Source organism: Arvicanthis niloticus, chromosome 1 (genome assembly GCF_011762505.2).
Source record: "Arvicanthis niloticus isolate mArvNil1 chromosome 1, mArvNil1.pat.X, whole genome shotgun sequence".
Taxonomy (NCBI): domain Eukaryota; kingdom Metazoa; phylum Chordata; class Mammalia; order Rodentia; family Muridae; genus Arvicanthis; species Arvicanthis niloticus.
Genome location: NC_047658.1, coordinates 3,116,479 through 3,130,197, shown reverse-complemented (window position 1 = coordinate 3,130,197; position 13,719 = coordinate 3,116,479). Strand labels below are relative to the sequence as shown.

The 13,719-nt window shown below is 47.9% G+C and overlaps 2 protein-coding genes across 2 annotated transcripts in view; both read left to right on the top strand.

Annotated features, from left to right (window-relative positions):
• The first annotated feature begins 152 nt into the window (after nt 1-152).
• On the top strand, nt 153-4,228 carry Apoc2 (apolipoprotein C2). Its single transcript, XM_034522290.2, has 4 exons — nt 153-270; nt 3,216-3,282; nt 3,451-3,601; nt 3,966-4,228. Exons 2-4 carry the CDS (start codon nt 3,228-3,230, stop codon nt 4,051-4,053), a joined length of 294 nt encoding a protein of 97 aa, XP_034378181.1. The 5' UTR covers nt 153-270; nt 3,216-3,227; the 3' UTR covers nt 4,054-4,228.
• A 7,583-nt stretch (nt 4,229-11,811) lies between these two features.
• The window catches only part of Clptm1 (CLPTM1 regulator of GABA type A receptor forward trafficking), a 32,035-nt gene continuing 30,127 nt past the window's right edge, over nt 11,812-13,719 (top strand). Inside the window, exon 1 of the mRNA XM_034508194.2 lies at nt 11,812-11,911. Within this exon, the coding sequence (XP_034364085.1) occupies nt 11,840-11,911 (72 nt within the window). The 5' untranslated portion in view covers nt 11,812-11,839. The remainder of the gene's footprint in view (nt 11,912-13,719) is intronic.

The following is a 13,719-nucleotide window of genomic DNA, read 5'->3' as shown; positions in this document are numbered from 1 at the left end:
GCCTTCTGAAAGAGCTTGAGGTTACAGCCCTGCCCAGTTTATGGGTGATTTTTCAAAGTGGGGCTCCCCTGAGGTTTGACCTGACAGGGAATGTCACTGGCCATTACCCTTCCAGGCCTGCCACCCCACCCCCTCTGTGGCTCTGTTGGCCAGGACTTTGGCCTAGGACGGAGGAGCTGCCTGATATGGAAGGAGGGGGCCTCAGAGCTATAAAGCTGGCCAGCCCACTGGAGTTAGCGAGGATAGTCCCTTCCTGCCCATCACATTCAGGTAAGAGGTGGACCAAGGGGTGGGGGCTGAATATGAGGGGAAACGATTCCTAAGTCAGAAAATTACAGGAATAATTGCCTTAGATGTCTGTCTTACAAACACGGGATTGAAAGGCTTTCCTTCCTTCCTTCCTTCCTTCCTTCCTTCCTTCCTTCCTTTCATTCTTTAGTCAGGGTCTCACTGTGTAGCCCAGACTAGGTTTGAACTTCTGTTCCTCCGGTCTCAGCCTGACCAGGCATGCTTTGGTGTGCCTGACTAAAACCGTGGAGTTTAGAGTTATACTCTATTTGTTTAACTTGGCCCGTCTCCCAGGTTTCATCTCTACCTCTTTTTAAGGCATCTTTTTAAATTAATTAATTAATTAATTACTTGCATAAGGATGGTTTGCCAGCATGTGTGTCTGTGCATCACATGCATGCCTGACTCCCTAGAGAAGCCGGAAAAGGCCACTGGATCTCCTGGAGCTAGTCTTACGGCTATTTGTAAACTGCCTTGTAGGTAGTGGAAATCAAACCCAGGTCCTCTAGAAGGGCAGTTAGTGCTGTCCCTGCCACTTAAACCCCTTTATCCCCATCACTTTTCGGCCTGGATTTCAGCCCCTTGCTGTCTCAATTTCTCATCCTCAAAATATGGATGATGGTTTTGTGCCCTGCCTATACGACCCTCAGCATACGGGAGAGGGCAGGTGGGCAAGGCAGAGACAAGCTGAAGAATCTGAAGACACCAGAATCAGAAGTCTGGTGTGACCGGTGTCCCAGGGTGCCCCTCTCTCCCTCTCCCTCTCTGTCTGTCTCTGTTGAACTCTATCTCTGTCTGTCTGTCTGACTCTCCCTCTTTCTATCTTTCTCTGTCTCTCTCTGTCTCTCTCTCTCTCTCTGTCTCCCTGAGACAGAGAGGGTTTCTCTGTGTAATAGAGCCCTGGCTGTCTGGACTCAAATTATAGACCAGGCTGGCCTTGAATTCACAGAAATCTGCCTACCTCTACCTCAGGAATGCTGGGTTTAAGGTGTGCCTGGCGACCTTGGACTTCGGATCCTCCTGCCTTCACCTCTGAAATACTGAGATTATGGGATGGCGCCACCACTGCATGGCTGGCTAAATTACTTTTTCTTATATTTTATTTATTTATTTATTTATTTATTTATTTATTTATTTATTTATGTGCGTATGGGTGTGTTTACATGTGCGTGTGTGTGCATGCATATGTATGTGTGTGTTTGCATGTTTGCATGTGCCATGGCACACATGTATAAGTCAGAGGGCAACTTGCAGGAGTAGGGTCTTTCCTTCCACCACTTGGTTCCCAGGATTTGAACTCAAGTTCCCTGGCTTGGCGGCAGACCCACTTACCAGCTGGAGCATCTCACACAGTGTGCCCAGCACCACCCTCAAGGTTTTAACAAAGAATTTGTTTGTTTTTAAAACGTTTGTTTATATTGCCTACTAGTCCAGGGTTGTTTAGGCCTCCAAACAGCTTTCCTGAATGAATGAATGAATGAATGAATGAATGAATGGAGAGCTGTGTCTCAGTTTCCTTGTCTGCCTTTCACTAGCATGTAGGAGACCTGAGTGACATCGATACCACTTAAAAAAAAAAGTCCCTGCCATTATGTCACATGATTGTCATCTCAGCACCCTAGAGACAAAGGCAGAGGACTGCTGTGAGTTCAACACCAGCCTGATCTACTTAGAAAGAACCTAGTTTGGGGTTTCTTTCTTTCTTTCTTTCTTTCTTTCTTTCTTTCTTCCTTTCTTTCTTTCTTATTAGAAAGGAAAAACAGGGAGTGCCGAAATCTGAAGGGCAGAAGCGGAGTCGTAGCTCAGAGGGTAGAGTGCTTACCTGGGATGTTCAGTACCACATGAAACTAGATATGGTGGCACATACATGTGATTCCAGCATTCCAGAGGTGGAGGGGGGTCATCAGGAGTTCAAGGTCAGCCTAGGCTACTTAGTCAGTTTGAAGCCAGAGACTATATGAGATTATATGAGACTTTGTGGGTTCGGTTTTGTTTTTAAAAGGTGGACCCTTGAGCCATGGCTCAGTGGTTAAGAATGCTTATTGCTCTTGCAGAAGACTTGGGGTTTAGCTGGGCTTTAGTGGCACTCACCTTTGATCCCACCACTGTTCGAGGCCAGCCTGGTCTACAGAGCGAGTTCCAGGACAGCAAAGGCTACAGAGAAACCCTGTCAAAAGCAAAAACAAAACAAAAAACAAACCCCCAAAACAGAACAAACGAACAAAACTCTTGGGTTTGATTCACTAACATCTGTATTCCAGTTTCACGGAATCCGACCCGTTTTCTGGCCTCTCCAAGGACTAGGCCTGCACAGAGTGCATTTATACACATTAAGGCAAAACAGCCAGATACATTTATTTTATTATTATCACCATTTTGTTATGTTATTTTTTTTCCAGACAGGGTATCACTCTATATAGTTCAGGTTGTCCTAGAATTCACACTTGTAGACCAGATTGTCCTTGAACCCATAGAGATCCACCTGCTTTTGCTTCCCAAGTTCTGGAATTAAAAGCATACACTACTGTGCCTGGCTTCACACACACACACACACACACACACACACACACACACACACACACACAGGTGTAATGACACACACCACCAACCCTAGTGCTTCAGAGCTCAAGGCAGGTGATACTCTGAGTTTGAGGCTAACCTGGTCTACTTAGTGAGCTCTAGGCCAATCAGTGCTACATAGTGACCTTGTGTTGTCCCACCCCTTTTTGCCACCCCTCCCTCCTCAAAAAACAACCCTTTAGAGTAGAATTCTAGGAGAGACCTCATCTGAATGAACAGGTTTCAAATCATTGTTGGGCAGGAATAGGGACATAATAGGGTCCCACCCACCCCTGGTGAGCAGGACTTGAGGAATGCACTGCCCAGTGATCCCACTGTCTAACATAACCCTGTCCTCAATGTTCCAGGTCCCAGACAGCATGGGGGCGCGGTTCTTCCTGACTCTATTCCTGGTCCTCCTGGTGTTGGGAACCGGTAAGTGGGTGGGGTGGGCGGCAAGGTGATGGGGAGGGGTTAAGAAGGGGTGAGGTGACCCTCAAGCACCTCCCCACCTTCCTCAGCCATTCCTTCATCTTCCTCACCTGCTTCCACTCACCCAAAGTCCCCTCAGCACCTCCAATCTAACTTTCATGCTTCCCACAGAGGTCCAGGGGACCCAGGAAGATGATCCAGGCAGCCCGGCTCTGCTGAACACGATGCAGGAGTCCTTTTTAAGTTACTGGAGCTCTGCCAAGGCGGCTGCCGAAGGCCTATACCAGAAGACATACCTGACCAGCGTGGATGAGAAACTCAGGTGTGTCCCTCTCAGCGGGGACAGATTCCAGCCTCCTTCCTCAGATCCAGGAGTTCAGGCCTCAGCTCTCTTCCCTCAGACCCTTCTTCCTTAGATGCATGAGTCTAAGCTCCAGCCCTCCTACCTCAAAACCTAGGAATCCAGACACCGGCCTCCTCCCTCAGACTCAGGGGTCCAATCCCTAACCCTCCTCGCTCACACCAAGAGGTTTAGACCCCAGCCTTCCCCCTCAAACTAAAGACTATCGACCCCATCCCTTCTCTCTCAAATGCAGAGGTCCAAACCCTCCTTTCCTCTCTCATTCTCAGGGCTCCAGCCTCTAGGCTCTTCCTTCCTACCCCTCCCCGTTCTTTCTTCTCTCCAGGGACATGTACAGCAAAAGCTCGGCAGCCGTGAGCACTTACGCAGGCATTTTCACGGACCAGCTCTTTTCTCTCCTGAAAGGAGAGTAGCTGCTACGTAAGCCCCAAGTTAGGGGAAAAGAAAACCCGGACACCCCGCCTCTGCTTTCATCACCTGACCAGGATGGTTCTACACCGCCCTGTCCCAGCAGCTCCCGCTTTCTCCCTCCCAACTCTAGACCAAGTTCTTTCAGTGAAAGAATAAATGAGTCCAGGTTCACTGGCATCAGTGTGGCTTCTTTTCTGAGGTTCCCAGAGCCAAGATGGAGGGTCTTTGGAATCTAGTCCACATTTGATCAGTGTGGTTTTATGACAAGGTGGTGACTACCCGCATGTCTGTGGCTTTTACTCAAAACCTGGTCCATTGGAGTGAATGCTGAGTATAAGCCGGGGTTCACACATGGAATCCTAGCACCTGAGGCCAGAGGCAAAGGATCGGAGCAATTCTACGTCCAGCTTGGGATACAGACTGAGTTTTAGTTTTCCTGTTTTTCTTTTCTTTTTCGAAAAAGATTATTTATTTATTTATTTGGGGGGGGGCAGGTAGGGTTGAGACAGGGTTTCTCTGTATAGCCCTGGCTGTCCTGGAACTCACTCTGTAGATAGACCAGGCTGGCCTCAAACTCAGAAATCTGCCTGCTTCTACCTCCCAAGTTCTGGGATTAAAGGCGTGCGTCACCACTGTCTGGCAGATTTATTTATTTTATTTATACATGTACACTGTAGCTGTCTTCAGACATATCAGAAGAGGGCACCAAGTCTCATTATAGGTAGCTATAAGCCACCATGTGGTTGCTGGGAATTGAACTCAGGACCTCTGGAAGAGCAGTCAGTGTTCTCAACTGCTGAGCCATCTCTCCAGCCCTAGTTTTCTTTTTAAAATTACTTTATTATTTTATTTGTTTGTTTGAGATAGGCTCTATGTAGCCTTGACTGTCCTGGAACTCACTGTATAGACCAGGCTGGCCTGGAATTCAGAGATCTGCCTGCTTCTGCCTCCTGATTACTGGGATTAAAGCTGCAAGCCACTACCACCCTGCTTTTCTTTCTTTCTTTCTTCCTCTCTTTCTTTCCTTTTTTACACAGCAGGATTTTTGAGGCCAACCTGGTTGGCAGAGTAAGATCTCTCGTTAAACAAAATACAAACAACACACACAGAAAACTAACAAGCACAATTTAAGAATTATGCATACATATATGTTTTTTTCAAGACAGGGTTTCCCTATGTAACTTTGACTGTCCTGGAAGTCATTCTGTAGACCAGGCTAGCCTTGAACACAGAAATCCGCCTGCCTCTGCCTCACGAGTGCTGGGATTAAAGGCCTGGGCCACCACTACCTGCTCAATAAATAATTTTTAACCCCTCCAAAATACTGGGATGTGGCAGCTGGAATACTTCCAAAGTCCTGGGGCAGACAGGGGCAAGGAAATCAGGAGTTAAAGATCATTCTCAATTGTGTTGTGAGTTCAAAACCAGCCTGGGCTACATGAGACCCTGTCTCAAAACCAAACAAAGTTAAACAGACAAACAAAACCAGGGTGGTAAGGTGGCTCAGTGACTACAGGTGACGTGTCCCCAGGACCCACATAAAGACAGAAGGAGAGACGTACTCCACAAGGTTGCCCTCTGGCCTCCACATTTATGCTGTGTATGACACATGTGAGCACACGCACCAGCACATAGAGACAATAATAACTCGGGCTGGGCCTCTCGCTTTCCCCGTGTGAGTGTCTTCAGTCCAAACCAGAAAAAGCCGGGAAATGAATTGTCCAAACAAACACCTGGCACAGAGGAAAGGCCTGTTGGGGCTCGAAAGGCATAAAGTTAAGATAAAGTTAAGAAGTCGATGCCAGAGTTGCCAGGGGCCCAGGAGGACACACACTGAAACCTGGGTTCTTGGACAATTCCAACATATTAACCTCCTATGCATTTTACCAAAAATCTTGCTAGATAGGGAGACGGCAGGACTTAGCAGAGGAAAAGGCAGCCGTGCTTTCATGTAACCTATGACAAAGAGCCGACGGTGTTGTGTATGCTGGCACGCATTATAATCCCATTACCTGGGAGGGAAAGGTAAGCAGATCTCAGAGAGTTGGTAGTCTGATTGGTCTACCGAACCAATTCCAGGATTGGTGGGGGCAGAACAGAAAGACCCCGTGCCAAAAAAAAAAAAAAAAAAAAAAAAAAAAGGAAAATAGTACCCTTTTGATGATTAGAGCTTTGTTTCATTTGGCTTTTCTTTTTGTTTATCCAAGATGGGGGTCTTAAGTGCAGCTCGCCCAAGTTCTCCGGTCTCATCGTGAGGATTGACAAGACTGTGCGCCTCACTCCTGTGTCCTATAGGTGGCGCTGTTGGTCCCGCAGAGGACCCATGGCCTGGATTTCTCCTAATCTGTTCGGCAGTAACCTACTCCTGGGGCAATTTTCCCAGGTCCTGAGGCTGGGCAGCTGTGAGCCCAGTAGAAAACAGGGACTGGGAAGGAGGGGCGGTGGGAAGGCTCCCAAGTCCCCAGGGCCTGGGAAGAACTAAGGCTGCCAAGCTCTAGGGGTGCCTGGGAGGGGGAGACACATGGGGAACAAACAATTCCTCCTCTGTCCAGTGTTTCCCACAGACTCAAGCCAAAGGGAACCACTGCCCAGGCAAGTTCTGCTCCCAGCCAATGCCAGTGCCACCCCCCAAATGCTTTTTTTCCCCTCAGATCCTCACCACTTCCGTTTAGGACCCCACAGTCCAGATGCCCAGATTCTTCCTAAGACGGAGTGCTCTGAACCCTGGATTTCCCCTCTCTCAGACTTAAGACTCTGTACCTTGAGTCCTGTCTCCTAAGATTCAGAAGATGGATGTGCCAGCCCACTTCTCCTTTAGAGACCGAAAACACAGTTCTTGATGGTGTCGGGTGCCCCCTAACGGTGGGCAGGGTGAATCTGTTCTGTGTCCCACTTAATATTATGAACTGGCACTGAGTGAAGGCACAGACAGACCTGTAGTCTCAGCTTGTGATGATGCCTGGCCCGCTTCCAGTACATAGTGAGAATTTGAGCAACAATAGCCTGGTTGTTCTTGGTTTTTTTTCTATGTTTTGTCTGTTTTTGTTTTTTGAGACAGGGATTCTCTGTGTAACAACACTGGCTGTCGTGGGACTCACTCTGTAGACCAGGCTGGCCTTGAACCCAGAGTCTGATCTGCCTCCCTCTGCCTCTGGAATGAAAGTTCTCCAAAACCCTGGTTTTATGCAATGCTGGATATCACACCCTGGCACCATGTCTGCTGGACTCCACCTCTACACTTCTAGTCCCTCTGTACAATCCAACCCAAAATTTTACCTTAAATTTTTAAAGATTTATTTATGTATTTATTTATTTTATATGAGTATACTGTCCCTGTCTTCAGACACACCAGAAGAGGTCATTGAATCCCATTACAGATGGTTGTGAGCCACCATGTGGTTGCTGGGAATTGAACTCAGGACCTCTGGAAGAGCAGTCAGTGCTCTTAACCACTGAGTCATCTCATCAGCCCCCATCTGTATATATTTTTTCCATCTGTATATTTTTAATAGTTCCTTCTTGCCATTGTGTTGATCCTCAGGTAAGTCACCTTCTGTACTCAGAGAGCTTGGTTCTTTGATTCAGCAATGATGATCCCAAAGTCAATGTTGGGTACACATCGGGGCCACAGTAGTCCTACGGCTGGCCTGTGAAATGCAGGTAGACACACTCAACAGTGGGAATGAGAACACACTCGGTGGGCATGAGTGGGGCAAGTGAGGAGACTAGAGAGCCTGGAGGGCTTCCTGGAAGAAGAGGTACGGCCACAGAATGGATATCTAAAGGACAAAAGCTTACTTTTTACATTTTATTGTGTTGGGTTGGGCATGTGCATGACACATCAGTGGAGGTCAGAGGGCATCTTTCGGGAGTTGCTTCTGTCCTCTCGTCACCTGGGTGCCAGGGGTTGAACTCCCAGATGCTTTATCTTTACACTTTTAGCTTACTGGGTCTTTGCAGCAACCATGTTGGATGTGGGTATGGGGCAAGTAATAGAATTCTTAGGCAGAGGAAAGACCCTGAAGGGATCTTTCATAAGGGATGCTACTTATGAAATAATATCTGTCAGCCTGTCAAGAGTCAGACCCAGATTGGTCTTGTTTGTTCATCTTCTTCTTGGTGTTAACAGTCCTGGCTATCCTGAAACTCACTTTGTAGACAAGATTGGCCTTGAACTCACAAAGATTCACCTGCCTCTGCTCCCCTAGTGCTGGGATTAAAGGTTTGTGCCACCACTGCCATGCTTATCTTAAATTTAAGTTTTTGTTTATTGTATATGTGTGATTTTTGTTTATTGTATATGTGTATACCAAGACATACATGGAAGTAAGAGGTCAATTTATGGAAGCCCGATCTCTCCTTCCATCATGGGAGTCCCAGAGACTGAACTCAGATCCCAAGTGAGTTCACAAGGCTTGGCCACGAGAGACTGAGCCACCTTGTTAGCCTCAAGTGCAACTTTTCTCCTCCTTCTCCTCTTCTCTTTCCTCCTCTTCTTCCTTCTCCTTTTTTAAAGACAGGGTTTCTCTAGTCATGGCTTTCCTGGAACTCATTGTGTAGACCAGGCTGGCGTCAAACCGGCCAGCCTCTGCTTCCCGAGTGCTGGGATTAAAGGTGTGTGTCACCACCCAGCTCAGAGATATCTTCATTTATTTCTTCTCCTTTTCTTCTAGACTGGGTAGAATGTAACTCAGGCTGACCTAGAACTTGATGGTGGCCTTGAACTTCTGATCTTTACAGGGGTAAAAACATCATACCTGTCTGGCTTGGAAGCCCAGGCCTTCCTACAGAGGTAGTAGCTCTGCTGGTATGACCTGGTATGAACCTGGGGGAAATTGAGGCAGAATAGGAAGATGAGAAAATGAAAGGGGTGCATGAAGAAAAATGGGAAGAAGAAAAGGCCTCTGACTGGGGGTCTGGTTTGCTCTTCCTGTTCAGAGCCAGGAAACATGAGAACTCAATGAGGAAGTAAAAATTGCCTACAGAGGATTCATGTTCTCCTATGGTGTAATGGTTTGAATGGGAATGTCCCCATAGCCTCAGAGGTGTGGCCTTCTGGTCTTCAGTTGGTGGTACTGTTTGGGAACACTTAGAAGGTCAGGCCTTACTGGAGGAAATGTGTCATTCGAAGTGGGCTTTGAGAGTTAAAAGCCTCCTGACTCCCCCCCAACCCCCACCACGATGTACTCTCTCTTTGGAGCTTTAGGATAAAATAAACTCTTTTTTCCAAAACTATTGGTGTTCTATCACAGCAATGTGAAAGTAACTAATACAGAGATCTGCCTGCCTCTGCCTCATAAGTGCTGAGATTAAAGGTGTGTATCACCACCCTGCTAATTTATCTATCCCTATTTTATGAGCATTGATGTTTTGCTTGCATGTATGTTTGTGTAAGGGTGTTAGGGACCTGTGTCCTCTGGAAAAGCAGCCAGTGCTCTTAACCTCTGAGACATCTTTCCAGGTCCTTATGCTAAAGATTTTTTAGTTGGAGCTGCTGAGATGGCTTAACTGTTACCTGGGTTCCATTTCTAGGACCTACACGGACACTCACAATAGTCTGTAACTCCAATTCCAGGGACCTGGTGCCCTTGTCTGGCCCTCAAGAACACTAGGCACATACCTATTCACATCCAAACATGAAGACATAAAATAATGAATCTAAATTTTTAGCAGATTTATTTAGTTATTATATGTATATGAGTACACTGTCATTGTCTTCAGACACATCAGAAGAGGGCATCAGATCCCATTACAGATGGTTGTGAGCCACCATGTGGTTGCTGGGAATTGAACTCAGGACCTCTGGAAGAGCAGTCAGTGCTCTTAACCGCTGAGCCATCTCTCCAGCCCCGAATCTAATTTTTTTAAAAGAGTGTTTTAGTGGGGATATAGACACTGTCAGCAATTAAGGGGTCTTGTTTCTAGAGGACTAGTGTTCAGTTCCCAGCCTTCCCGTTGGGCAGCTTACAATTGCGGATTGAAATAGAGTGTAGCTATGTAGCTCAGGCTGGCCTTGAATTTAGAGATTCACTGGCTTCTGCCTTCCCAGTGCTGGGACTAAAGTTGAGCACAACACACCCAGTCCTTTTTTTGTTGTTGTTGTTCTGTTCTGTTTTGTTTGTTTGTTTTTCGAGACAGGGTTTCTCTGTGTAGCCCTGGCTGTCCTGGAACTCACTCTGTAGACCAGGCTGGCCTTGAACTCAGAAATCCACCTGCCTCTGCCTCCCAAGTGCTGGGGTTAAAGGCGTGCGCCACCACTGCCCGGCAACACACCCAGTCCTTGATTGTGGTCTAACAATCTTTGATTTTGTAGCAACAACAAAATTTGAGAGATTTTTCTAAGTGATATAATTCACTAACTTTGTAGCTAATAAAATTGAGAGATTTTGTATCTAATGTAAAATCATGGTGTTCTTGTGTTGTGCCATGAAACGTTCGTGAACTCCCAAAAGACCACCAAGGAGCCGAATCCAATACAATCGCATTAGGCTCTCTTTATTCAAGCTCTTGTTAAGGTGTAGCCTAGAAACTGGTGCTAGGTATCAGCCTGTTAGTTTACTTGAGTTCAGCCTTAGGTCGGGATCTCCGAGATGGAGTCTGAACCCAAAAAATTTGGTCTCTCACTTGTTTAATGTGCTGGGACATAAACTGTAATCTCAGATAGCACTCTGGAGGATGAGGCCGGAAGATGCCTCAAAGTTCTATGCCTGCCACAGCCAGGGCTTCATTTCAAGACCTTTTCCTTTACCCATCAAAACGAACAAACAAAAAAGAAAATAGGGTTATTAAGATCATGTCTGTCGTGTTTTATCCCCAGTATTCTAGAGGCTGAGGCAGGAGGATCAGGAGTTGAGGCGGGCCTGGGCTACAGAATGAGATCCTGTCTTTGGGCTTAAAAATTCGAGGTTTGCAGGAAAGCATAGACCCCTACTGAAGAGTGCTAAACTAAGCTGCCTAAAGCCGGCAAGGGTCCCGGCTGGAGAGATGGTTCAGCGGTTAAGAGCATTATCTGCATTTCCAGAGGTCCTGAGTTTACGTCCCAGCAACCACACGGTGGCTCACAACCATCTATAAGGTGATCTGATGCCCTCTGCTGACATACAGAGACAGTGCTCACATACCTAAAATAAATAAACGAATCTTTATTTCAACAAAGTGATTAGGGTCCCATTTCCAGGTGCGGTGTCCGTAAGAAAGCAGATACGGACTAAAGATGAACTAACTACACTCTCCGGGAGTTGATGATGAAGGCTAAAACAAGGAAATCGCATGAGAAGTGAAAAGAACAAGGTAATGACCAGCCCGTAGGTCGGACAACCGCAGTCAGTGAGGGGTTTTCTCTTCAAGAGGGGCGTGGCTCTAGCGCGGTTGTTACGAATCACTACGGTGGCCGGGAAAGCTCCGAAACCATCGACTGTGTAACCCCGCGAAGAAACGGCAATCTGAACTGTGGTAGAATTGCTTGGAACGCCCATTCGATCAAAAAAAAAATTGCCCAACTTGGCCGAGTTAAAAAGTAGAACCCATGAAAAGAGCATTTTAGATTAGAAAGTTCAAGCACTCGGAGAAGTCACTCTCTGCTAGACCAAAACAAATATCCTGAGATGAAAAGGGGCGGAAGTCGCGTACGGTGGCCGAGTCGCTTCTTCAGAAGGGCGTGGCTTGAAGCGCTCCATCGGGTACGGAAGCCTGGCGGGGCGAGCTAAGTGTGAAATCTCGCGCGATCGCGCTGACGCCGTCGGGGACGGGGCGGGGCTGGCGGCGGGGGCGGGGACCCGGAGCAGGAAGATGGCGGCGGCGCAGGAGGCGGACGGGGCCGGCAGCGCCGTGGTGGCGGCCGGGGGAGGCAGCTCTGGTCAGGTACGGAGGCCGAGAGGTGCCTGAGGGGGCTCTTCCCCAGCGGGGGGCACTCCCGCAGGGAGTGTCTTGTCCTTTTTGGAGGAATCGGGTGCACCGGGGGCTCCATGCCCCAGAGGGACCTTGAGTATTGGGCCCTGGCGGCGCCCTGCCGCCCAGGAGGCCGGACAGTGGCGGGAACCCGGCCCTGTTGCGCGCCAGGTCTCCTGCAGGCTCGCGCCGGGCGTCCAGCGGACTCCTTGCTCGAGCTGAGGAGAGGGTGTTGCGGAGGGGCGCCGACTTGTAAACCCAAGTGTCCTCGGTCCTCGACTGTGTAGTTCCAGGCTCCAACACTGTTCCTAGAGCGGTCTGGTGTTCCGGGTCCGCTCCGCAGTGTCTGAGAAAGGGGGCAGTGGTTGCTTAATTGGGAGTTTTCAAGCTCAGGGCAGATACGGCAATTGTGGTGGATAAAGGGCATGGGCAGCGCAGGCCGACCGACCCATTTCACAGACAGTGATCCGAGGGACAACACGACGAAGGCGCTTGTAGAAGGTCACCCAGGTTAGCTTTGGCATCCGTTCTATGAAACAGCTAACTGGGGGTGGTCTGGACTCAGATGGGCGCTTTTAGCCTAAGCTGATCAAATAGAGAAATTGGACCAGGCACGTTTGCCTTCTAACCCATTACTACCCAGACTAAACTGAGACCTCAGAGCCTACCAGTTCACTCAGGCACCGTGCAGGCTTCTGCTGAAATTGATGGAGTGACAGGAAGGTACTGTCGACCCTCCCACTGGGATGTCGCTGACATGTAGGAGGCAGCTCAGGGGTGAGGAGCACCGGTTGGGAGGGGTGCATGAAGCTGGCTGGATGTGACCTTGGACGAGTTTCTTCCTTTGGGTCTTTATTTCCCCAATGGTTAATGGAGGAGTTGGGTGAGAGGGGCAGCCTTATGGCTGTAAAGATGTCTCCAGCCATGTCTCTGCAGTCAGGGGAGTGGGAGAGGAGACTAGTGTAAACAGACTAGGGAAGCTACAGAAGTTGGGCTGAGGGGCTGTAGGATCTCAAAGGGCAGGAGGTGGGGGGAACAGGTACACTCACTTGAGAGAAGATACGGGGTTAAGGTGATGAGGTAGAACCCAGCTTTTCTGGACTGAGTCTTTCTGGCATTTCCAACCAGACCTAGGGTGTAAGCAGCTCAGGAAGTTGTTGGTTTATCCCTGCTGGGATGAATACACTAGCTGGCTCTTCAGGGACTTCCTAGCCTCGGATCCTTGGGAGTGGCTCCTTTAAGTTTCTGTTGATTATTGAGTGTCAGTGACACGAGAGACCATTGAGCTTCCAGTCACATGTGGAGCTTCTCTGGTTCCCATCTCTGCTCTAAATCTTTTGTCTGTGACTTTTGTCAGGGTCTTCCTATGAAGCTAGGGCTGGTGGTGACCTTCTGCTTCAGTCTCCCAAGTGCTGGGATGACAGTCAGATGCTTCTAATCCTAGCTCATGCCTGAACAGTTTTAAAATTCATCCTTTGGCCTTCAGGATAAAGTACACTTTTTTCTCATTTTTCTTTTTCCTCTTTTTTTTTTTTTTTTTTTTCTTAAAGCAGATCAAGATCTGGCATGGTTTTCTTCAGACTAGACTAGGCTTTCTTCATTCTTTTTCTTTTCTCTCTCTCTCTCTCTTTTATTTTCTTTTTTCTTTCTTTTTTTTTTTTTTAAATTTTTGAGAATGTCTTTGTAGCCATCTCAAGTTTTTGTAGCCTTGGCTGGTCTAGAACTCAAGAGTTCTGCCTGCTTCTATCTCCCAAGAGCTGGAATTAAAGGTGTGACCATTA